The sequence below is a fragment of the Tachysurus fulvidraco genome, chromosome 5 (genome assembly GCF_022655615.1).
Source record: "Tachysurus fulvidraco isolate hzauxx_2018 chromosome 5, HZAU_PFXX_2.0, whole genome shotgun sequence".
NCBI classification, from domain to species: Eukaryota; Metazoa; Chordata; class Actinopteri; order Siluriformes; family Bagridae; genus Tachysurus; species Tachysurus fulvidraco.
The window spans coordinates 16,159,073-16,186,697 of record NC_062522.1 but is presented as its reverse complement, the minus strand read 5'-3'; the positions used below and the strand labels follow the sequence as shown (position 1 = coordinate 16,186,697).

Here is a 27,625-nt window from a genome sequence, read left to right as displayed (position 1 = left end):
TTGCTTGTTTCCATTTATATTTCAAGGGCAGACATATGGCTTTAATAAGACGTCAAAATTAGAGGCACAGGTCAAGAAGTGCCTCAAGGCCTACAGTGAACACTGTACCGTGATCCCAAAGCAAACACGTCAAGTTCTAACTTAAACTCTGTATCCTTGCTTATTGTTTTTAGATGTTTACCTAAATGCATGCACCAAGCAATGGATTGCCTTTAACCTTTTGCAGATGTGAAATACAAGCAAAAATGCGATTCTCTTACACACAGGCTCATTACTGTAGAACAGATAGCAAAAAAACCCAAAAACATTTACAATGAATCCCCATAGCTATCTTTTTATCAAACTTTTGAATCTTTAGTTAGCTCATGACAACTTCTTTTTGTTCTTTACAAAGAAGTATGCAATTAATCTGGTTTATCCTGGAGGGTTGATAGAAGTACTGTTAATCCTTTTTGCACATAAATGGAAAGTGGGAACATAAGTGAGTCAAGTGGGAATAGACAATGGTCTTATAATTAAGCAAACAGTAAGAAGAGGCCCAGGACTTTGTATGCTAAGATAGAAATGGATATATGCCAAACAGTACAAGCATCCAGTCTGGGTGAATAATGCCTCTGTCAGATGTTTAAATTTAGTGTCGTAGTGTGAAGCCTGAATTCAGTAAGCTGGCTATGATGTACAAATTATTTATCTAAATGGATTGGTGCACTTAGGAAAGCTAATATGATCATGCCATTTCAATTGTCTTTATGACAAAGTGTAGATCCTGTTTAAATGCACATATTAATACATTGTTTCAATAAACAGTACATTAGCATCAGCAGCCAAGTCATCATAAGTAATTATTTAATAATCATGAGTACTGATTCAATGGGACAGAGCAGACATTAAAAAAATAAATAAATAAATAGATTTTATTGTTCAAAATCTATGCATAATTCCACATAAAAACAAAACAAAACAGAGAATTGTGTGTAAAGGTATAAAAGAACTATACAATGTTAATTTTAAATTAAGTCCAGGTGTCACACTGGGTATGTCTGGCCTTGAGTGAACGGTCCCCTCACAATAAAGGAGTCATCTCTCAGGAGCCTGCGGCACTGCTTCGACCACTCTATGGAACTCTGTGGAAAGAAAATCAGAGTGTTGACCTGTCTGGCCCAGCAGTAATACCCAGCTCTACTGAGCAGGAGGACACATAATTGAAGAGAAATGAGTGTTAAAAAAAGAAAGAAACATTAAACTTTAAGACTTGAAAAGCCAGAAGTACTGTAAACTGCATATTGAAATAAGTTAGTGGCTCCCATGAGTCCTTTCATTACACTGCTATGATCAATCTGGATGGTTTTCTCAGTGAAAGCCCATCAATCAGCTCTACACAGTGCAATTGACAGATTTTACTTCATCTCTATTTAAAGTCTCTATCAAAAGCAGCACAATGGGGCAGATGGTAATGTTGCTGCCTCACAGCTCCGAGGCCCCCTGTTTCGTCCTGACCTGTTAACTGTCTGTTAATAATCTTCCCCATGTTTCCTCAGACCTGACTATAAAGTGTCCCAATGGGTATGAATGTGTGGGCAAGGTGTCATGTGAAGGGCCGGCGCATCTCTAAACTCTAGGGTGTGTTTCTGGGATGAGAGCTAAATCTACATTGACCCTATGATAGAGCAGGTCCATCAAAAAAAATGAAGTAACTTTATATGCATAAATGTACTGTAGTTACATCTGCTCAGTACAGAAGTCCTAAGAGGACATTCAGTAATATATTTTTTCTTCCTTTGTTTTCTCACGATCATGACTTAATTTCCATGTGATCTCAACATGACAAAAAAATGTCGATCTTTCTTATGATGTAATTGTATCGTGAGAAAATCTCACGTGTTGCGAATGTTTCTGGTGATGGTGTATGTGCTCTCTCTCTCTCTCTCGCTCTATATAAGACTAATTAAACAAGATTACACAACTCTCTAGTAACTAAAGAACAAAAAAAAATAAAAGCAAGCAAAAGCTGCATCAGTCCAGACGATAATGCACTGAACCGTACAAGATATTCAAATTCAATTTCAGCTTAATAAGAGGATTACTGTGTGTGTTAAGTAATGTGTTCTGACATGGTATTATATACAGGGTCTTACATTCTTCCAACAACCTGTTCATCATTTTTCACCCTTCAGCTTTCTCTCGGCTCAAGAGCTTCTCCGAGTGCACGCTGAAACACTGAGCCAAATCACATGGCTGTCTTAAGAAAACTTTTCGAAATTAATTAACACAACGACTAAGCGGCTTCAAGGTCAACAACTCACCTTCATCATTTCCTGCAATCATTTCAAGCAAGACAAGTCTAAGAGGTGTGATTAGAAAGGAAGTGGGATTGGAAACGCGCAGGAGGCAGTGAAGTGAAGAAAACCTGCAGGAAGGTAATTTCAGGAGAGTTCAGTACACAGAAGCTGTGGGAGAGCACAGACTGTGAGGAGCTACACTGCACCCATATATGATTTGAAGCAGAATTAACCACTGCAATCCAACATCAGCTTTACTAATGGATTCTGGGGAGTCTAGCAATGCATGCAGCTCCACTTGATACACTTTGCTTTAGATTAGATGGAAGGACTTGCCAGGGCTGCCACAGCCTCAGCACTCAAGTGTTTGAAGTGAGGCTCCTGTCTCTAATAATCTGGGTGGATCAAGGCCAGCTGTGAGTTATGTCTACTTCTGGTCTTTTTTTCCTGAGGTTTGATTGTGTCTGGCATATGTTAAAACCTAATTTCATCACCTTATGCATTTCAGCTCAGATGTTAAACACACTGTGTAACCTTGAGCAATGACTTTCCTTCATGTCTGTTTTTAAAATACACTTCACGTTCAATCAGCAGACAGAGACACACAAGGACAAAAAACTCTTAAGAGTTTCACCTTCAAATGCACTCAACAACGATCGTTGGAGTACGGAGCGTCTGTGATTTTTTTGTATTTGTTACTTGTACAAAGAACCTGCAAAACATGTAAAGTGATAAATAACTAAAAAAAAAAAGTTTTCAGTTTCAATTTTCATGGTTGTCTGAGAGAACTCATTTGGAAGATGTTTTATCATCCACAGTGCTTGCTTGTATTTGGATGTGCTTCTTTTCAGTCGTTTTTATAGACATTTGATAACACCCCTCAATGTGAAATATATATATAATAATAATAAAAACTACTGACACTGCCAGCAATATTACCATGCTGGAGTAACTGATTACAGGTGAAGGAGATAATCTCTGTAACTTTTACTGTAACCTCTATAATGCGTAGAACTCTTTAAACTTTTGCTTCATGTAACAAATCAATAACTGTATTTTTCCATGCATTAAAAAGGGAAACAAGAAAGTAAAAGCAATCATTTCTTTCCTCTTAAATTAGCGTGAACCAAAGATTCCTGAACTTAGCTCTAACTCTTATAGTCTGGCGGTAAAATTGACAGTAAAACACCAAATCTTAGACACTCAAAATCTGATTATAAAGCAAACAAATAAAACAGCGAATGCACTTGTGACCATTCACAGAAATGACTGGGAATGATCTGCATAAAAGCAGTTCAGCACGTCTGACCGACAAACATCATACAGTCTATACTTACACAACAACTACATAAGAATTTTATTTTCTTATCTAAAAACTTTTCTGTATCTTTCAAATGACATTGGCTTACACCACTGAAAAAAACAGGTCAAGAAATTATGCATGTTAGCCAACATTGGCTCACTTTACAACTAAAAGGATGCCTCAGACACAACAGCTCATTCTTTATCAACTTATTCAAATTTATACATTTGTTTGTTTATGGTTGATATCATGAAGAAAATGGAAAAATGGAAAATTTGGTTTCGAATATTAAAAGGTGAATTTATTTAATTTTATACAGACAAAAACATCGTCTCAGTGTTTTGCATTCCAAACGAATCAAACTGTCTGTACAATCGTTATTCAATCAAATTTTGTTCACGTTTTCTTAGAAGCAAACAATCATGAATGCAGTATCTTTAATCAAATATTTATATACAATGTATTAATATAATCTAATGAAGGAGAGAGAGAAGTGTAAAGCATAGTTCCAGGAGGAGATCTATTTTAAAGAACATTTATTTTAGAACAAGATTAACCAAGCATTTAAAAATGTATGTAATGAAACCATCAATTTTTGATATATATATATTTAAATAAATGTGTCTGCTAAAAAATCAATGATGAAGTAACCTGGGATGCTCTGGGGAAGAGTTAAAAAAAAATTATATTGAGAAAATAATATAAAACCTGACATTTTTAGATCCTACCACCAAGATTCTGAACTGCAGAGCACAAACAAATGAAGCAACAAAACGCTGCTGTAATTTAAAAAAAAAAAAAAAGAAAAGAAAAAAAAAAAACACATGGAAAAGGAGATGCTGGTCACACAGAGACGGCAGCGATCGTCCTGCTAGCTACACATGGACAACAAGCTGCATGGTAAAGGCTACTAAAAGCCACAATGTGAAGGTGACGTCTCTGTAGGACACACTCAGACTTATTACAGTAGCTTTACTGCAGGAAAGCGAAAGGGCCTCACGTATGCTTTCATCACTCCAGGAATGGCTAAAGCTTCTCTCAAAGCTGCTCCTCAGGGGGAAGCATGCAGCCTGACTATTGATCAAAGTCACCAAGCAGGACACGGAGGACAACGTGACCGTTTGGAATATCATAACAATAATACTTCACCCTGTCTGGAGAATTATCTGTGGAGAATTTTCAACAAATTAGCCAAGTCAAATATTTTTCCAATCCGTTCCTATCTAGTGGAACTAATCAATTTGGGACATCTGAAATGAGGCGTCTGTGGGCAGAGAGAGATCGCGTGCCAAGGATTTTTCTCCATGGCCGTGCTGGAAGAATTAAGGAGACTGAAAATCTAGAGACAAACAGAAATGGAGCAAGTCCTCGGATTGTGTATTCCAGGCCATTTATCAGATAGAAACAAACAGAATAATGTAAACCACCACAATGAAAGAAGAGTCTAATGAGAAATGTGTATTTAGAAAATGCAATAAAATTAGTGTTTGCATTCTGTTACTATTGAAGGCATTTAGATTAGATTCAACTTTATTGTCATTACACATGTACTAGTACAAGGCAACGAAATGCAGTTTAGGTCTAACCAGAGTGCAATAGTAGCAAGTGCAGGATATACAGTTTGTACAAGTTAAATAAAATGGTAATATGGAAGTGATTTACAGATGTGTGTACTATGAACATAATATACAGATCGCTATAATTATAACTGAAATTTACAGAAAGTTGTAACAAAATATATGACTATTGCCATAAACAGTAATTTACAGATGTGTACTGTATGTATTATGAATATAATATACAGGTGAATATATATGTGCTATGAACATAATATACAGATAAATATGTATGTACTATGAATATAATATGCAGATGGATAATTTGCAGTGATTATTTAACATGCTAGCTCAATGACAGCAGCTAGCTAACGTTAGCTTCAGTTTAACACATGCAGGTTATGTGATTGCCAGATTCCCTCATATCCACCTTGTGTGTAATGTGGTATCTATCTATAGCAGCAATGGATCAGTGCCAGCTGAGACAGAGTTTGGACATCGGGATCAGATTGAAAAAGGAAGATCTCCAGATTAACGATGCCCAATACTGATGTGATATATTGTTACCAAAAAACTTTGGCAGGCTGAGATAGAGAAACAATTACTAGTGTATGTTGATGGAAACAAAGGCTAATAATTATTGTTTATTATTATTTATATTAATATATTATGTATTATTACTATCATTATATTGTCATGAAAACACTGCTTGGCATGAGCCATGCTTAATACTTTCTAGCAGCTTCTCTCTTTTTTGTTGTTCACCACAGGGAACACAGACATGCATTCATGGGTTTTTTTTGGCACACAAGACAGAGAGCTTCTTCTGCCATGTGAATTTCAATCAGTACTGGGTTTTAGCTGTGTCCCCTATCAACATAGCAAGGGGTCAAACACTGTAAAGTTTACAGCTGAACCCTGAATGTTTCCACAACTTTCACATCAATTTCCAAACCAAAAACAGTAGGTAGGTCCATGGATTTTACAAACAAACACACAAAGTACGGCCATAATGAAATCTGAATTTCTGCTTGTGGAAAATAATTAGGAGTTAATGTGATTGCGATTATGGCTGGGGTCAAATACAAGAATGATGAAGCTCCACACACACACACGTTTTCATCCTCCGTCACCTTTCCCAGCTCTTACCAGACTGACAGCGCTTCAATTAACAGCTGTGTCAGAGGGTTTATGACACAAGCTGAAAGTTGCAGATAAGGTTTCTCAGTGAAGAAAAACTCACACAGGTGAAATCTTACCCAGAATGTGGCACTAGGAATTCACGTTATACTCCCAGAGCAAAAGGAAAACAAATAACACAGCAGGGGTTCAGTGACAGCAATGGTTAAATTACCCTAGACTAATCTGAGATGGAGCAGCAAACGATTCACAAACACAACGGTGAAGTCACTGTGAAGACAAATCCATTATCAAAACACAACACAAAGCTAAAAACCATTTTAATTCAGTGGAGGTCAATAAATCTAGCGTTTTATACAAATCTATAACTGAACTCCTGAGATCTTTATAGACACGTCTTTCTTCTCGCACTCCCAACTACACATCATGAATGAGATCAAGCTCTAGTTTCTGTTTTTAAATTATGAATCTTCCTCTCATCACTCATCATTCTATTATAAGCAAAGCGACCATTTGTGCTCCTATAATTTGACCTGAGGTCACATGATGACACATTCTAGAGAAAACTGAGTCAATCATGCAGTAACGAATCAAAACGAACATTAATTAACAATGTCATTTGTGGTCAGGCTGAAGAATAAAATATATATAAATAATGGGCATGTATAACAATGATGACTAAAACCACCAGTTAATGTTTAAAGGTCCTAAATGTTAATAGCTTTAACCTCCTTTTCCTTTGCATAATTTACTAGGGCCATATTCAGAGTACAGACCGAAGTCAGTTTTGAAAAGCTTTGATGGATATTTTTAGCTTAGTATTCTGGGAAACCCATTCAGATGATTAAAATGACATGGAGCAACTCACAATTTTTAGGTTGCAAGATTGTATTTGACTATAGGCCACTTGCTTTAAATCACGAAGGCTGATAAAGCATATAGGATTTACTAAGTAAAAGTATACTGTATATTAAAATGCAATACAGAACAAAAAAGTGAACAAACTAAGGACAGATATAAGTTATGCAATATGCTAAATATATAGTAAATGTAGCAGAGATAGTGAACAACTGTTTATACTTGACTAAGGGTAATAGTGGCTCAGCAGGTAGAGCTCTGGGTTCAAGCCCCAGCACCACCAAGCTGCCACTATTGTACCTCTCTCTGCTCCAGGGGTGGGGTATCAGAGCAGTCCCTGTGCTCTAACGCTAACTGGGATATATATAACGAGAAGAATTTCACTGCCCTGTAATGTATATGTGCATGGGCGTAAATCCCGGGGGGAACGGAGGGGACATATCTCCCCCCACCCATCCGAGGGTTGTCCCCCCAAAAAAAAATTATGTGAAAAATATATGTATGTATACCTAAATAATTGTATAAGTAGAAAAAAAACATGGCAAAAATGCATTTAGAAACAGTTGAGGTCTCCCTCCCCTTCCTCACAGTGGTTTGACCCACTGCCTGCTTTCCCAGTTCATCTCACCTACTCTGCACACACGAGTCAGGTGTGTGGCTGCAGCTCAGTTAATGTTGAACTCCATTAAGTAGGGGATTTTATTCACTTTAAATAAAGCGATTCTCTTTAACGTAATTGATGCAGACTCATTCATAAATTAGTTGTGGCAAAAATGCTGATTACCGATGTAAGTTTCCATGAATCTGCTATATAATCGATTAAAATATTACTTATCTAGTTAACGTTAGCTTGTTTACAATACCTTGTTGCATAGTGTACTGCAACTAACAGGCCAAAGCCGTTTCCCATGCATTGTTTTATTTGGGACTTGGCATAAAGTTAACTTAACATTAACGGCCACAATCAGCATATTCTTTAGCTGTGCATTTACTAAATGAGCACTGTGCTACGTCCGAACTGACCTCACTATATTTTTTTGTATAATCAATTTCTATTCTGTTATTAAGTGTCTTAATTAATTTGAAATAAAATGTTAAACCTTTTATTAATTCCTTGTTTTTATTGTTGTGATTATTTTTATGATAGTTTTACTTTCTTTGAAGAAAAACTGAAAATAACCATTATGACGCAGTCTCCATGCTACAATAATAACGATAAAAGCTAATTTTTTCACTGTGAGGACATATCTTTATAAGTACAATTAGACTATTATTTGTGTCCCCCAGAGATAGTGTTCAGTGTGCATGTGTGACATTACCAGAAAGCGGTTTTAGCATTGACAAGAAGGATAAAAACAGAAAGTGAAGAAAGGCTTACGATAAGGCAAGAAGTAGGACCCGTGTTAATATAGGATCAGCTTTCCAGCTCTGGAGAGAACTGAAGGAGCTGGAAGTTGGCCACACAGATTGGAGATTGGAGTTTCCCAAATCAATAACTCCTGAGCTAAACACTGTTACTACACAAATAACACCTCTTTTCTATCGTAATAATGTAGAGAGGCAGCTACAACCGCGTTTTGTGTAGTAACAGCATTTAGCTCAGGAGTTATTCACTCGGGAAACTCCAATCTGTGAATATGTGGCCAACCTTACTTAAGACGCCGAGGTGCTTTTTCCCTTCTCGATAGGTGAGTAACGTTGGTTTCGCTTTGTTTCACAGAACTAATATATGCTGTCCTTTGCATGATGATGCATGTGTGTCATTTTTGCTTGTTTGTTTATCTGCAATCGTATTGTTCTTCCCTTCAGCTATGATAAAGACACATTTCTTTCCATTATTTGCCTGGGTTACGTATGTGTGGGCGGAGCTATCAATACAGGGGTGTGACCCGTTTGGGTTGGGGCGTGTTTGTTTTGGTGATTTCAAATGTCGACATTGGCTTTCAAAAATCGGAGACCCTGCCTTTAAAAGAATGTTATCCAAGGTGCAAGACTGCAAGAAGTCTAACTGAATATGCTGGTGATTATATTAACACACTTAAAACAGGTTTTATGAATATTTTAGAATTTCACAGACTTTTTGGAGCTTAGAGTTGTGCTTTATTTGCAGTGTCTCAAATTCAAGTACTTTTCTGCAAACACAGAATACTTGTTTAGACTCCTACCAGTGGAGACGCATGTAATTACTTTCTGTCACACAACGTGTCTTAGCACAAATCTGCGGAAAATCTGATGTTTCCCCCCCAAAAAATAACAGAAATTGCTTAATTTTGCGTTAATCTTAAAAATTGTAAAACACTGGAGAGACTGATTAACTATTACATATTAATACATTTAGGTGAAAATCATCATTTGTTTTCTTTACATAATTCACAACTAGTTTTCTAAGTAAACAAGCTAGCTAAGATGAGAGCAAGCTGAACGATGCCCGATAGTCATTATCGCGAGTGTAATATTTCATGAAATTGTATCTCCGATCTTCACTGTTTCACTTGGCATCACAATTGGAAATTCGTCAGCAGCCTTTAGCATATTTATAAAAAAAAATAAAAAAAAATACAAACAACGTTTATTATTCTTTTTGCTTTCTTTCCTATAATTTCCGCCAAAAATCACTCCTGCATGTTAAAATTCTTACGAATTTCGTGGCAGATTGGCCGGATAACAGTCTTACAACATTACCAGTAATACTAAATAAATGACGGACACGTGAGCTAGATCTGCTGCAAAGTCCAAAAAGAACTGAGATGCAGCTCAAGATTTAGATTTGGGGTCCCATTTTGCTCTAGTTGTAACAGAGTCTTACAAACCGCTTGCCTAATTTAATAACTTTAGAGAAGGCAAATTTAATAAGCTAAACAAACTGTGATTGATATGTAGAGAGGAGCAGGAAGAACAGTACTTGTGAAGGACAGAATAGAGTAGGATCTCTTAAGAGAACTATTACAACCTGCTTGTAAATAAGTGGAAAAGTTAGAATTTGACCTGTTGTGTATATTTTGATAGATGAGCTCTTAAGTTTCATGGAAATCTGAGGCAGAGCAAAGAAAATGAATGAAATGTTTGTATCCTTTAAAACTGAACACCTGCAATCACTCCAAGTGCATTATGGTTTCTTCTTCATCTGTAAACTCAAGAGGTTCAAAGATTTTCATCCTTACTCACATTCTAGTCCATTCTTAATCATTTTCCTGCCTGCTGTAGTCTGTTCCTTTTTATCTCTCCCTGAAATCGAGCTACTCATGCTGATTGTGTATCTAGGCTATATATAAAATGATAGAGATCTCATCATTCCGTATTGTCTTTGACTCTCTATGAAGAAGCCGACCTTGGCTATGACGCCATTTTAACAAACTACTGTTGCTTTAATTTTTCAATACACTGTAGCACTGTACTGTGTATTTACAGGTCATTTCTAAGAGCTTTTTAAAGGTGAAGAGGGAGAAGAAATGTATTGAACTATGATCGTGAGAAATATCTGAAATAAGAATATTATTTGAAATAATAACAATATTATTTGAAATAATACTGAAATAAGATGCTACAGATTAGATTGTGTAGGGATCGTTTTGCTGTCCAATCATACTTGAGATAACATCTATTACACAGCGCAGAAATGATAAATAATATATTTATCATTCTATATATTTTGCTGCTAACGCATTTATAGATACTGTATGCTAACATATCCGACACAGAGCTGAAATGCCATAGCGGCTGAAATGTGCAGTGTCGGAGATGTTTACATTTACTTTACATTTGTAACATACAGATGTTGGCGCGTCTCAAATATGATTGGCCATGAATGTAATTCCTAAACAATATAATCTCAAATCTCTTAACATAGAGATGAAGTGAAGGTTTATAATGTACCATATTTTAAAAGAGTTTTAAAATGATTATTTTTTTTAACCAATTACAGTCTGCAAAAGAATGCGTCGTACCTAGTAACGGGTTTAGCCGTGCCTCCTCTCTAATATAAAATTTGTTGTATTTTCCTTGCTCAGAGTTACTTTGAGATCAGTCCTGTATCACTCTTAAGCTAAGATTCCTAGTTAGCTAAATTAGGAGCTCTCAGAGAATTTTTTCATGGCCATTTCAAGTTGTAGACGTTTCTAGGTCTAGCAAATTCATGTGAGTTTCTCTTGCTGACCTATAATGCAGATTAACTTTCACAAATGAGCTATTCTTATTCTGTGAAAAGATCACGGATATATCACAATGAGCCAGCTTTAAACTTAAATTCAACTTATAGCACTTTTAACGATTCCCATTGTCTCAAAGCAGCTTTACAGAAGTATGTTAACAGAAGAAAGAAAAAAGAAATAAATATATATTAACAATAAGAAGAGAAAATAAGGATAAATACATACAATTAAAGTTCAAAATTAATTTTAAGATATAAACTTAAGATTTAAAATACTATATATCTATCCCTTTCCCCGACAGTGGCGGCGGCAAGGAAAAACTCCCTGAGATGACATGAGGAAGAAACCTTGAGAGGAACCAGGCTTGGAAGGGAACTCATCCTCATTTGGGTGACACTGGACAGTAAAAATTGTAAATATAAATCATGTCATTTCTACAACAGTTTATAATAGTGCAACTGAGAGCTCCTGAGGAACTAATAGGTAGAAGCTTTCACATAATTCACCCATGTTTTCTGCACTTTTGTAGCTACAAAACCAGGTTTAAAGTGACATAATTCAAAGATTTGATTTTCCACTTCTAAAGCAAATGCAGCAAAATCCAGCCTAAAGCATCATATAACTCTTCTGCTATCAGACATGCAGTTACACTAAGTCCCAGACAGGAAAGTCAGACATGAACAGTATATTAAACATTCACACATGGACAAAACTGCTGGTACCTTTCCATTAAAGAAAGAATAACCCACAATAGTCTATGCACACCATGACACCAAACAGCACAGTGAATACATATTACCCTTTAAATAGGAAGACTGACTGTTTACAAGTTTAAAGACACTTGTGATGCTAATTACAGGACACACTTTCTAGGTGTACCATCATTTTTGTCCAGGCCAGTTTCATTAGTTTTTTTTTTTTTTGAAATGCTTCTGTTGAATCACAATTCAAAAGTAATGTCTGATTTTCATTAGTCAATTTTATTTATTTATTATTACTCTTGTCAGTTTCAAGTTATTTCAGTGACCGTTGTGACCATTTTTCTTTAATGGAAGGGTACCAACAATTTAGTCCATGTGTGCATGATGTGAGATCATTACAGCTAAAAAAAAAAAGCATTCGAAAATAAGTTGTTAGTTGTTAAAAGAGAAGAATTACTACAGCTACACAAAATCCTATACGCACTTGTTTCCTTTAGTCTTTATTAAAGCTCACCAAAGATTTAATTGAAATCATGTGAGTTATGACTTGTTGAGACTCTGCATGAGTCATTAGTTTAAAGTTACTGTTTTCGAGTTTATTGTCAAGTGCCTTTAGTACTTTGTACACTTCACTCACACTCATTAATAACATTATAAGTAGCTTTGTTTTTGTATGTGGTACAAAAAGTAGCTAAAGTAAGCAAGTGAATGAATAGTAAATTGTATACAATGTGTTTAGTCATAAAGTGAAACAATGGGAGATTGTTCTGTATTCCCCGTTATTATTGTATTCTAATAAAAAACAATGAATAATAATGTTTAAACACTGTCCAAAGGTATTATAGTGGAAAGTCTTGCACACACAGTACAAGGACAGTGAGAGTCTGAGATCAGTACCAGAGGTAGGAGTAAGTCTCACATGTGCAAGTCACAAGTAAGTCTCAAGTCATGAATGTCAAGTCAAAGTCAAGTCTTTTTTAAATATTTGTCAAGCAAGTATCAAGTCTCAAATTTGTGACTTCAGTCTGACTCGAGTCAAGTCGAGTCCCCATCTTTGAATCATTTAACTCAAGTCCGAGTCAAGTCTCAAGTCATGAAAATCAAGTCGAGTCTTTTTTTAATATTTGTCAAGCAAGTCTCAAGTCTCAAATTTGTGACTTAAGCCTGACTCGAGTCAAGTCATATGACTCGAGTCCCCCATCTCTGATCAGTACCATCCATCTGTCACAATCCATTTAAAAAGTTTCAGCATTAACTTGCTTGGATTTGTACATAATTAGTTTATCATAATTTATCCCCCTGTTTATTTTTAACAAGTGTTTGAATGATTTATTTAGACAAATAAAAGTAGAAGAATAACTTACACAGGTAGCTTCCTTATGGTCTTCAATTGAAAACATCACATATGGAACTACAAGACAAAACCAGAGAAATGTTTACTAGGCATTAATACAACGTGGCGATTAAACAGTGAGACAGGGCATTGTGGCATAGCAGAACATCCGAGCAGCGATCCCCAGCCCTGTTCCTTGAGATACACCCAGAAATCAGTTTCCAACACTAATCCAGCTAAGCTGATCCAACTAATCAGGACCAGGGCTAAGGATCACTGCTGCTGCTCAGGAAGGTACAAAAGGACAAGACCTCCATCATGAGACACAGGCTTAGGCAGACCTCAAGTGACAACATGTAAGAGAGTAAATACATTTCAAATTGGTTTGGAATGAAGCGGTCTGCTTATTAAAATGTCTCAAGCGTTTGCTGGGTCTTCAAATTCTAAAGTATAGTAACGAAGAGAAAGCAGGAAGAACCATTATTTGAGACGGAGGAAGATTAAAGAGCTGCCACAGCAGACAAAATTAGTCAATGATCGACTGCAGATGTGACCGTTTTCCTTTAGTGGTTTCATCCATCACTGCTCAAGTGCTCAGGAGAAGCGTCTGTTTTCCACATTTAACTCACACGTAACACCTTAAAAAAAAAAAAATGAAGATGAGGAAAAATATACGCAGCTGTGTTGAGGCACTTACAAGTAATACAACACTTGTAACGCAAAGGTTGCATAAACACAAGATCTCAACAATATAACAACTTTCAAATGTGGCACGCAGGGAATGAGAAGGGCTTGCCTAAAATCCAGGTCTCCATGTGCGATGATGACAATATTGTGTTGTGCACTAATGAAAAGCATACAAATAGAACAAAACCACTTTCAGGCCAGAACAAAGGGAGGAAATTGCAAAGCTGGAGGTGGAGTGTGAGTAGAGAGGCAATGCTGCCGGTGTAATGAAGAGACACCGCACACAAAATTGAGGCAGTGGAAGGAAAATCAAAAAAGTCTTTGGCTTCCTATAAAGTTTAAAAGCTTACTCCAAATGTAGAACTTGTTTCCTTGTCTATAGTTACTTCGTCCTCCGTAATGTACAGTAAAATATTTCTATTAGTCACATTCTACTGCATTCTTAGTCTTTCTTTGGCCACATTTTCTCATCTTCCTTATCTCCTTACGAAGGAAAAAAAATCCCATACACAGTGTGTTAGAATTTTTTCCCCCAATGATTCTTTACTTCCATCAAAAATGAAATCTGTCACTTTGCTTAGTTGACTGGGAGCAGCTATTTTTTAAAGAGAGCAAGTGCAAGGTGAACTGCTGGCGATGATAGAAAGGCATCAGAACACACACACACACACACTGCATCACAGTTTACACATCTGCAAACCAGTCTGAGTGCAAAAGCTGACCCCTGCCCACCACCTAAATCACGTACAATAAGAACCTGAGCATCACAACTGCACCATGGAGCAATAGAAGAGGGTTCACTCATCATAAATCATGATTTCTTTTGCACATTATGTGGAACTTATCTGGGGTGAAGATGGCACCAAGATGCACTAAGGCAAGCCAGTAGAAGCAGTGTTCCAGAATAGAATAGAAGAAGCCTAATTGTGCCACATTTACATTACAGCACAGTGAAGGACTTTCTTCACATATCCCAACTTTCTAAGTTGGGGTCAGAGAGCATTAAAGGCCTTGCTCAAGGGCCCAACAGTGGCAGCTTGACAGTGCTGGAGCTTGAACCCTCAATCAACAATCCAGAGCCTTAACCACTTGAGCCACAAATGCCATTCTGCTGGAGAACCTGTGGTTGCTACCTTGACCTGTACCACCTACCTAAACATTGTTGCAGACCATGTTCACCGCTTCACGGCAGCAGAATTTCCTAAAGGCCGATGCCACATTTTCATGCTTTCCAAACCATTTCTCAGCAATTTCAGCTAAGAGTTTAAGTTGTTGACTTGGCCTCTAAATTCCCCAGATCCCAATCTAATCGAGCAACTGTGGGATGTGCTAGACAAAATAGTTCAATCCTTGAAGTCTCCAACTTAAGGGACTTCTAATGTAGCCCAAAACAGAGGCCTTCTGAGGCCTTGTGGTGTCCATGCCTTACGGGATCAGAGCTGTTTTGGTGCACAAGGATGAACTACACAATATTCAGCAGGTGGTTTTAATTATATATACAAGTGAAAATATTTATGAATGACTGCCTCACCAGGTCATAGTGGATAAAATGAAGCTACTGTAACAGATCAGATAAATCAGTGACAAACTGCATCTATGATCGGTTTACCTTTAGCAGTTTCACCTTTCATACTCACCCATATTTAGGAAACATTTCACAACTCACTAGATTCATGTGTAGTACTTTTTAAAAGGAGCACAACGCTAGTATGGAGAATTATCAAAAGTTTTAAAAATTTGATATAAATGAACACATATGTTTCATGACCTGAGCACCGCAATCATATCACATTTAAGTTGTCATCAGCATAACAATAAAAACTTTGCAAATTAGCAAATTACATGACAAAAAGGTTACACATGAAGGAGAAACCCAAGAATAGATCCTGGGGAAATGCATTTGCTGTTGAATACCTTGGAATTATTTGTCTGTCTGTCAGATAAACACAAACATTTACTTGTCTGAGAGAAGAAACTGAATCAAGAATAGGGCAGGTCTATGGTGCAAGTCTGCAAGGTCGACTCAAAAAGGACTCCATTTATAATACTCAGCTAGTTTCAGCACACAGATTGCACAGCTCTAAGCAATTCACTCCTGCAATTACCTTCTCATGTTAGATGGACAGAGTGAAGAACCTATTGTACAATCAAATGAAGACAGCCACAGTGCAGGTCTAGACCATGTGATTTGTGTGTGTGCACGGTGTGTGTGTATTTGTGTGTGTGTAGTGTGGTGTAGAATGTGTAGTGAGAGGAAAAATTAAATAAGTTTCATTTTTAAACTAAAATAGTTGTACTTTACTTATAAAGACAACAAAGTAGTTTAAAACTACTAAAATGCAGCAATTATGCTAAACACTGCTGTTTTCCATCTTCCTACAATGAGATGACGGTGTGATTCATTCTGAAAGGCATAGAGAATTGCTCTGGCCATGGAATGCCCATGGGCTTTAGTCATGCCGCTTCCCACCGTACCAAAGATAACTCTTCAACATAATTCACTACAACTCACGGCTCTCATAGCTTATTGCATATTTTAAGGAATTCAGGATACAGATAAACTTCCACCATCTTCTAATACACAGGTAAACCGATGCCAAACGTCTTTCCATGTCCTAATGTATTCTCACTACATACTGTAGGGGTTTGCATGATACTTTCATAAGCCTTCATCAAACTTGCTCTGCAGTGAGTACGTGTCTTACTGATCACATTCTACCATCCATAATGTTAATGAAGCTGACCTGGATCTCATGTTTAACTATGCTAATTTCTTTAAAGTTTTGTTCTAAAAATCAAAGCACAATAAAAAAATAAAAAAAACAATGTACAAATGTTTCATTATTCAAAAGACAACGGTTTAAAAAAGCAAACTGAATTATGCATGAGGAGATGAAGAGCTTTTTACTTTTAATTTAGCAAAGGCCAGAAAGTGAAGTTCCACTGGAAGTAGCAACATCTGGAGGAGTTAAGAGAAACCCGAGTCTCTGAATTCTCAAAGTTGCAGCACTGTTCAATAAGGATTGTTTAAAAAAGGACCCTGTTGGGATCAATTCCAAAATTTTATCAGATGGGTAAAAGAATACATCCATATAAATCTAAAAAAATGAGACATGGTGCTAATGGATGGATGGACAATCTGAAAATATCAAAAATATACGAGTATGGGCAGTTTGAGATGGTTTAAGATGGAGTCCAATAATGCCATAGCAAAGGTCAGGATGAACACTAACAAGACAGCTTATTTACATCTGTATTGAAAAATGAAAAGAACTTCTGCTTTGTCAGTATTGAGTGCAAGGAAACTGGAACTCATGTTAGATCATAATACTGAGGATAAAGGCAGTAAAGTAAAGGGGAGTTGGAACAGATCCAAACATCATCAGCATAATGTTGGTGAATTATGTAACCGAGGAGCAGTTAAATGTAAATGATGAAGACATCCTCAATGAGAAAACATCCCCAGTGACCAGAATGACCTGAACAGTTGGATATTTGCTGTCTAATAGCAATAAAGTGTTGTCTGTAAGTTACATTTACTGTATTTTGGCAGATGCAACTTTTCCAGAGGGAATTACATTTACCCAATTCACAGATTGGATAAGATCCTTTCTCAAAGACCCAGCAGTGGAGGATTCAAACTCACAACCTTCTGATAAGTAGTCCTCTGTCTTAAGCACTGAGATAGAGCCCTGCACGTGACTGTTTTTAATAAACCCGCACCCCAGGACTGCCCGCGCCCGCAAGCTGCGTGTTCCACTCCCGCCCGCACCCGCAATGTTTGTGTCCAGTCCTGCCCACTCCGGCGGATTGTGAAAATTTTTATTGTATAAAGAAGATCAGACTAATTATAAGTTCAGGCTAATGTCCAGAATAACAGAATTAAACATGATTGCATTTAAATAAGATAAATTAATACTAATGCTAATACTAATCTTCTTCTCAATGTCATGTGTTGACTCCATTCTTATTATTAGGCTACACGCCAAATCCCACCGGGTCACGCGGATCTCCCGCTAAATTTTCTGACCACCCACTCCCGCCCGGGGCAAAGGTGAAACTGCCCGCTCCCATGAGATTTGCGTTGGGTCCCGCCGGAGCCCAATCCCAATGCAGCCCTCTACACTGAGCTACAGTGTATTATAAGCTGAAGGAAAATGATCAAATGTAGAGTTAAGATCAAAGAGAAGAAAAGCCTTAGCATCAGATGCAGCAAGGAGGGACGTGTTAATGACTCCTAGATCGGTCTCTGTGCCGATTAGGGGATGAAGCCCACACTAGAAATGTTCAAAAAGATTATTTTTTGCATGCACTTGGGAGGCATTGCACTCTTTCCAACAGTTTAGCAACAACAGGTGGGTTTGAGATTAGTCGACAGTTCTTCAGATCAGAGGGATCTAAATCAGATTTCTTAAGAATCGGTGTGTGACTGCAGACATCTTCAAATGTAGTGGTACAGAGTCTGCGGTAAGTGATGCATTAAGTGGCATTAGATGAGCATTCTTTAAACAGAACAGAGGATTAGAGGCATGGTCAAACCTTAAAGCAGCTTTAAGTCTTCATGGGATGAATTCCACAAGATGTTCTGGTCCACACTGACATGCTCGCATCACACAATTCCTGCAGATTTTTCAGGTGCACTTTCATGCTGTGAATCTCCTGTTCTACCACATCCCAAAAGGTGTTCTACTGGACTCAGGTCTGGTGACTGGGAAGGTGATCTGAAGTACACTGGACCCTACTGGACACCTATTATCATGCTGTCAGAAATCAGGTTGCTGACACAAGGCAGGTTGGGGCCATATTATTTATGTGCCTTAGAGAAATTTAGGTTCATCACATTTGTCTTATATGAGTTACTGTAGCATTTTCTATGAGCATGAACAATTATCTGATGATCTCTCATCAATAAGGCATTTCCAACAGCAGAACAGCTGCTCATGGGAGTTTTTTCTTCCTTTATTGCACCATTCAACTCTAGAGACTGTTGTGCCTGAAAATCCCTGGAGATCAGTAGTTATAGAAATACTCAAAGCAGACCATCTGGCACTAACACTCACAGAGATCACATTTTGTCACTTCATTCTGATGGTTGCTGGCATTATTACCTGTATCTGCATGAGTGTATTCACGGCAGTGCTGCCACATGATTGGCTGATTAGATAATTGCATGGAATAATAGGTGTACTCAGTCCACAGTGAATAGAAATAATCTGGGAGACTAGTCAGGATGCAGCAATGTGTGGTTCAACACAGTATTGAGCAAACGCTGTGAATACGTTTTGTACGTGTGATTTTTTTTTTTTACTTTTAATACAAAGATTTCAAACTAACGTCTGTCACTGTGGTGTGGTGTTTGTAGAATTTGGGGGAAAACAATGAATTTAATCCATTTTGGAACAAGGCTGTAACATAAAATGTGGAAAAAAGTTCTGTGAATATTTTCCCACAAAAGCAGGAACTCCACGTAGATATCAGATAAGGCTGTGAGCAGATGCAGGTGTTAATAGTCATCACTGGTTTGACATGTTTCTATAAGGAGCAGCATATCCATTAAATTGTGGGAGATTACGTCAATGTGGCCTTTTCAATTATGGATAATTCAGCAGAGTGACACGGACACCGTGCTAGATCTTCTCACAGTTGGATGAGCTCCCAGCTCATCTCCAGTTGTTCCATGGAGCTTAAATTAAAAACGTCCCAATTATTCGAGCAGACAGAAGGGACTGCAGTGTGTCCCTTCTCTTTTCCAATTCCAATCTCCTTACAAGAACCTGAAATCGGAGTCATGAATGGAGGGACTGAGGGTTCAAACTGCAAATTTACAACAAGGTACACTTGAACGTCATGGCAGGAACTCTACACAAGCATTTTAACACAGGTCAAATGTTTATCTAAAGGCAGAGGAGTGCCCAAAGACTTGAGTTGCAAGACACCTCACCTTAAATACTGCTATAACTCAGTGCTCCATAGCCCCTGTAATTTCTAGCCAGTGCAACACCAGATGGACACATAAAAGGAAACTGACAGAAGAAAGACAAAACACTGTCAAACTTAGCTTCAAAGAGTAGACGCTTAACCATCATCCACGTTAAAAGGATGTGCTTCACGTCAGGGAGCAGCCTGGCAGTAACTTGTGAAGTGGCCTCAGAAAATAATGACAGTCAGAAGAACACAGTATATACAGGTTAAAGTGTATCACGAGTCTCTCAGTTAAATGTAGGTCAGATACAGACAGGAAAGATTTTTGTACAAAGTACAATGGATGGAAAGTGACAGTAGCGTCTTATTAGGATTCCGGATAATGGGATCGTACTCCTCTCAATGAGCATTACAAGTTCAACAGAATCCACAATGGGGTTTCTTGGGAATACTGAATAAGTTCAGAAAGAAACTCAAACGTCCAATGCTTCCCGAAAAAAAAAAAAAAAGTAACTAATAAGATCTTTATAAAAAAAAAAATCATTAAAATTAGCATTATGATATAGTCACTGTTTCATTTAATTTTATTACTTGCTTCTTCAGAAAAAACACATAAAACCTTACAACCCTAAAGACAGACAAATTGGTTCAAAACAAAGGATAAACTAGACCTCATGTTGATTATTTATTAATGGACAGTGCATTCACCGACGGTGGCTGTGCAAACCGTGATGGCATACAATCATACGTCACAAAAATGGAAGCACAATTTCAACACGTATGCTCACTGCCACTACAATAAATACAAAGCAGCACAATCTGAGCAAATATGTATTAATTATGTCCTACAACTTAAACCAGACCAAACATTATATTTAAAGTATCCTGTACAAGTGGAAAAACTGTACACTTAAGCATTAATAAAAAGCTAAGCCGGTTATAAAAAAAAAGAAGAATACTTTTCAGCAAACACTGTAATTGGACAAATCCAGTAGCATTAATCCTGCTTAAATCCAAAGTGATTCATTTCAGTGGCTAACAATTAAGTGCAGGGTACAGATAAATAGATAAACTTCATGCTTATGTAACTCCGATGCTTGATTTGTGGTCATAAACAAATCATAGGATGTAAATCATTTAAATGCAATTAGACCACAAAAACACAGCATTAAATAAACTTTCAGTTGGTTTGGTATTATTTTATGAATGCACTTTAACATGATTAACGTACCTAGTTAGATGGTGTAGGAAGGACTGTTGTAACAAAATAAAGACTGTGGTATTTGAGATGCCAGTAATGTTCTGATGGAAAGGTGGATAGGTGCAACATTGGGAAATGAGAATAAAATGCAGAGCAGGAAAACTGTCAAATACATAACCGAGCAATGTCTTATGAATGTGTGGGTATGACTGCTAAAGGTTACAATCCAAACACATGACATTAAAAAAAAAACGAAAAAAAAGGAAATGCTAAAACAGAAACATATTCAAAGAATACATAAGCATCAGTGAGCTCACATCTAAAGAAGATGCTAATGGTGGCAATGGGAAACGACTCTATGCTATGACTGTGCACAGTAGGAATACAAGTGTATGTGTGTATAGATATATATAGTGTGTGTGTATGGACGGATAGATGGATGGGGAGGAGACTGGAATACATTCTTCTGTGAACAACCTTTTCATTCGATTGTTACTGACTAAACTACAGCATAATCTCCTGCCTCAGGCTCCAAGCAACAGTCTTTGAAAGCACAGATTTCCCAAGACTTTGCTCCTCATATTGCACTTCTGGTGACATACAGCATGTTTTCAATTCATCCACAGCCCTGGCAAAAACACTTCAGATCAGCACCGAGATGAAGAGATCATATTTTCTTTTTTTTCTGTAGCATTCTCACTGGCTCTGTGCGTTCTGTAAAAAAAAAAAAAAAGAAAAAGAAAAAAGAAATGTCTTTAAAAAACATTTTCAGTAATATTGAAAGAAAGGTGCCAAGTGTGTGGCACACAAAAGGTTTTTATTCATTCTACTTATCATCATTCTATTCTGGCAAACAGTGCAGCAGTAAAACTACACAAATCTAAAACCCAAATTAAGTATCCAAACATCTCACAGAACTCAAATGTGAATGGTGTTGAATAATGCCAAACTGATCAGAACTACAATTCCATTTATCTACTGAAATGAAAATCCAACCTTAATGATATTCTTTAGATGTACAGCTGGAACACACGTTTAATTGGAGATACTAGGGAACTTAAAGATGAGCATGAAGTCTGCTTTTAATGTGATTAGTGGTGAAAAAACAACTAATAAATACTGCATATAAGCAAAGAGCAGAATTAAACATTATGATTAGGCTCAACACAATTCTAGCTGGCATGAGGGCGAAGGTTACGTTAGCTCTAATCGATGTCTTGAAGTAGACAAAGCAAACAAGTAATTACCTGACTTTACTGATTACTTGGACTCTGCAGACCCAAACGTGGCCTTCACAAACCCTTCAAAACTAGATTTAATAACTTCGCTTAAGTTATCTTTCTCTTCTGCATATTTTACCCAAAGTGAATCAGAGCTGAGAGTAATTAACAACAGTGGAAAATAAGAAAACTGCAGATTCTATTTTAATTCCACTGAAACATGCCCGGTCCACCTCTGCATTTATCATTACAGACCCCTCTCACCCCGGCCACAACCTGTTTGCACTTCTCCCTTCACTCCCATCTCTGCTCACTAGAACATCTAGGCACAAAAACTGTTTAGTATTTAAAGGTTTACTGTTCTTATGCCAGATATGTATGCAAGTATGTATGTATGTATGTATATATGTATGTATGTGTGTATGTACCAAGAACACCTTAAAAACCACAACAAATTCCTTTGTGTGTCTGCGCACACTAGGCAAATAAAGCTGATTCTGACATTTACAACCTGTTCTCCTGGAAAAACAACAGTACTACCTGGGATCCACCAACACCTCAGGAATACTTATGAACAACACAAATGATCAATAATTTCTGTGTACTTCCACCACACATCATTCCAGAGACTAATTATACGGCAGCAGTGGCCTGGTCTACCTCTACATGTACTACCCACCCTCATGGAAAAACAACAGTACTGTCTACCCTGATAGAATGATGGCAAATGAGCCCTCGCTTTGATTTTCAGCATCATTCTCTGTCTAATATCTAGCTCACACCATGAACAAGATCTGTGGGGAAATAACCACTGATTAATTCATTCAGTTCTGCTGACTAGATTTTTTTAATGAAAGGTTTAATTGTCATGTGTAGCCAGCATCAGGTTACAAAATTAATGAACTAATTAACTTTACCTTGTATCATTATAACAGGTAAATCCAGAGTCAGAAAAGTACACTTGGCTGGCAAGGTTACAGACAGCTTTAAATAGAGAGGCTCAGATAAACCGCCTCCTAATCAGACTGCTGATAACAAGGTCATCAGTTAAAATTCCAGCACTGTCACTGTGGCCCTTGAGCAAGGCCCTTATCACTCAGTTGTTCAGCTGTTTAAACCAGATACAATGGAAACTGCTCTGGATGAAAGCATCCGCAGAAATGCTGTATGTAAATGTCTATAGATTTGGTAAAATATATTTCGTCCCTGCATATTATTGTCAAAACTTGTAGAAAAACGTTTTTGCCAAAATAATGTCTTCCAACAATTGCTTCCAGACCACCTCACAAACTGCTGCCCAACTTATCTATATACTGTATGTGTGTGTAAAAAAAAATGCATGAAGGTTACACATCATCCTAAAACAGGCACAATCCATCTCAGCTTCACATCTTTGATCGATTACGTAAAAAATTCCCCAAAGCAATTATGCAGATAAACAGATCAATAATTTCCACAGCAAGAGGAACTGCACCTCAGGTTTACTTTCATCAACAGTGCTGAAGGACACACATCCCTGCCTGTGCTGAGTACAGCATCGGAAACAACCGTTACAGCAATCAACAATTCATCATAACAATGTCAGTGCTGCCATATGACCTACAAATATAGCACAATCTGTAATATCACCTATATGTCAAGGACTCTAATAGTAAAAATGGGAATCCCTGGGAAGAGGAGTCACATATTGAGAAATGCATTAATATCAGCAGGGAGATAATTGAGACATTTACAAAAAAAAGAAAAAAAAAATGGTATGAGCAATGAAACCGGGACTATTATAAGCCATTTACTTTGTCAGGGAAGAAAAATGAAAGGGCAAACGTGCTAATCCATTTAATACAAGGTATTTAACGGCACTATCAACATACCTTAATAGACACTCTCTAATAGAATATAATGTCTAGTTTGTGTGGACATTTGGTAAGCATTACTGTACATTTAAAGCTTTCCATAAAACAAATAACTTCATTATTTTGGGATGCCCCAATGATAGCAAATGATTACTTTTTTCTGTGTACTTAAAGTACACAGCCAAGAGACTAATTATAGGGCAATGGTGGCTCAGGCAATTAAGGCTCTGGGTTGTTGATCAGAGGATTGGGGTTATATATATGAGAGAATATAAAGACTCCTGTTCTATTCTAATTACTTACTATGGTAAAGACTGTAGTTTTATAAACACTGAAGTCCAGCAGTCTGTGATCATTATTGAAAAAAAAATGAGTTAATGCAATTTGCTTTATTATATTATCAGCAATTACAGAAGTGAAAAACAGACTCTCAAAAACCTTAACAGGAATCTCTTAATACCTTCATATTAGTCACATCCACCTTTGCATTAATGACAGCATGCATATGAGCAGACGTACTCCACAAGCTTTTGTAGATCCTGATAATCCGTGTTGGATCAAATCAGTCAGTGTGTCGCTTGAACACATGTTTTAATAGAGGGGAAAAGCCTTGGGCTCGCAGGGTGGCACAACAGGTACGCATTCGCTGTATCGTCTGAGGAGCACAGATTAAAACCCAACGATGCCACAAATCCTGATACCGATATGTTGATTTCAGGACACTGCGGACATTTTCAATGAGAAATGAATTGCTACTCAGCAGACTGTACGCTAGTCTAAAAAAGTGTGAGAGAAAGTGACTTACAGCTGAGGAAACATGTGGTGCACCTCTCTCCGCCGGCTTCAGATTAGAAATAAATAAATAAAATAAATCTTATCAGCAAGACAACTGACAGAGCACAGAATTCTAGGGAACATAATTAATCAGATTGCTCTCATACCTGAACGAGTTCTCCACCATGCAACTCAAAAGCTGTTAAAATTCACTGCAGGCAGAAAAAATAGAAGCTAAAGCACTGCAGGCTAAAAAAAAGACCAGAAAACTGAAAAAGACCAGGCCATGAATACAGAGTTCACAGCACAATAGCAGCTCAGTCTACGTTTAGCAAAAATGTTTCTAAACTGTAACAATACATCATCTCTTACTGAGACAACTTGTCAATTAGCTATCTGAGGAAGCTTGTAGATACTTGTATCTGTCGTGAAAGTGCATACCAACTGCGGTGATCAAATCAGTTATATGCAAGCTACAGATTACACACACTCTCCTGATTAAAAGACATTAAGGGATATTTTAAGACTTCTGTGCAGCTCTGCATATCTTAAAAGAAATGATAGGGTATAAAAAATGGGGGTACTGACTGTATGTTCCTTAATCATGATGTTATAAAGGGACACAGGGTCATGATGCTTGCCAACAAATTTTGCCACCAACCTGACTCTTGGTTAAATAAATAAATCCAACAATAAACACACAGGCAAAATAAATAAATAGCCCAAAGTCCTATGGTCAGGTTTACAGTCGGAAGAAACTAGTGACTTAACCTCTGTTAAATATCCTGTAAATATACAGACAGAAGCCGGTCCTTGTCAGCTTGAATTTGACTACCAGCAACATATGCCAACTTAAATCCCAACGATTTAGCCAGGTCCTCTCCAGGTCCACACCAAATAACCTTAATCAAGCCTCTGTATTCTGTGCTGCTTTATTCCCTGTTCAGACAAAATCTCACAACCTCCTTCAAACTGTGGTGTGCTAGTCAGGTGGTATGAGATCCATAGGACTACAGGATTTAATCCATAGGATTAAATTACATAGAAGGCTCATAGTAGCTTAACCAAACACTGAATCACACCGGGGGGGGGGGGGGGGCTGATGAGAGGGTTTGGCCATAAATCCTGAATTCTAAAAACACCACAAATCATCCGGAGCTCAGCATACCTACAGTACTGTGAAGCATGGTGGTGGCAACAAACACTGGGGCACTGCTTCTCTTCAGATGTGATAGGTGCTTTAGTCAAGAGCGAAGGGATGATGACTAGCTTCAAATAACGTCTCCCATCAGAAAAGAGGAATATCATCCTCCAATATAATCGCTCAAAGCACACCTATTCCCGGATCTTAATCTAAGTGAGAACTAAAATGACCTATAGAGATGCTATTAAAAAAACCCTGAAGAGAGCTATGCCCATGAGATATTCTGGCAAAGAGCATCAACCTTCTGCAAGGAAAAGAAGGAGAAAGTGTTCAATGTGACCGCGATAGAGTTCACTTCACAACACACCCTATATATCATATGTTCATTTTAAATACTGATAGGTAAGTAGTTCATGGTGGATTTTTCCTTTAAGGGCTTCAGAATAGAAAATACAGGCAGATGTACAAAAACAAATCATCAATCATCTAGACATGGGTTTAAACATTGCAGATATTGCTCCTGGCCGAAGACCAAGACGACAGAAGCAAACCTAATGAAATAAAATAAATAAGCAGACACAAAGCTTGAGAGTCTCTGTTAAAGGCTTGGATAGAGGTGACCTGTGTGCTGATCTCACCCGTGAGCTCCTGCTATAAGGAACAATTATATGAATTAAAGATGTAAAGATGCTTTAAGCCTAAATAATAAATTACATAAGTAAGATCATCTTGATTTAATTTTCAAAACTAATAAATGGTTCCTCCGACTATATAGCCTGTAGTCTAGATTTCTCTAGGGAGCAAAGACAGTCTCATTTTATTTAAATCATATACTCTATATATCTGCTGCACCTCAGACACGGTTACAAATGTGGCAAAGAACCACGTAATTTTTTTAAATGAATTTTAAAAGAGGAATTCAGCATTTAGCACATTTTCTTGCAGTATTGTGGAACATAAATCTCGCTGTACGACTGCACTTTAGTGTGCCAGGCTACACTCTGTGCCATAAAGAAACATGGAAATGTGAAATCACCTGCTGACAGACACTTCACTCAGAGTGGGGCTCTGTGACCTTGACCCAACGTCTATAACAGGAGTCGTCTCATTGCTGGTAATTGCTGGTAAATCCAGTGTTGAAGAAACTGGGGACAGGGGTGTGTTTTGGACTACTGTGTCATCAGCTGGAATACAAAGGTCAAGCATATTAAAATATATAATAATAATAATAATAATAATAATAATAATAATAATAATAATAATAATAATAATAACTGGAATGTCTTAACTACAGAAAAAAAAGGTTTTTTTTCTGAGACCTACTCTGTTTCTGAAGCAGACCTACTCTGTTTCTGTTCTCTAGATTAGATTAACTTCGCATACATAAAGTACATGCATGTACAATTTCATAAAGAATCGAAAGCCAATCCCCTCTAACCATTTAACCATTAGTATAATGGCACCGTTTTGAATTTGTTCACTTTAAATCATATTTGATTTATTTAT

General features: G+C 37.3%; 1 protein-coding gene across 5 annotated transcripts in view; it reads right to left on the bottom strand.

Moving 5' to 3' along the window:
- Window positions 1–829: 829 nt before the first annotated feature.
- rad18 (RAD18 E3 ubiquitin protein ligase) overlaps window positions 830–27,625 on the bottom strand; it is a 51,188-nt gene continuing 24,392 nt past the window's right edge. For 3 of the 5 annotated variants that reach the window (XM_027147249.2, XM_027147251.2, XM_027147254.2), the window contains 2 exons: window positions 27,156–27,303; window positions 20,600–21,842 (listed from right to left, as the gene is read on the bottom strand). In XM_027147249.2, coding sequence (XP_027003050.1) covers window positions 21,776–21,842; window positions 27,156–27,303 — 215 coding nt within the window. In that variant the 3' untranslated portion in view covers window positions 20,600–21,775. Of the gene's footprint in view, window positions 1,125–13,349; window positions 13,397–20,599; window positions 21,843–27,155; window positions 27,304–27,625 lie in introns of those variants that run through there. The other 2 variants (XM_027147250.2, XM_027147253.2) reach the window with 2 other exon arrangements.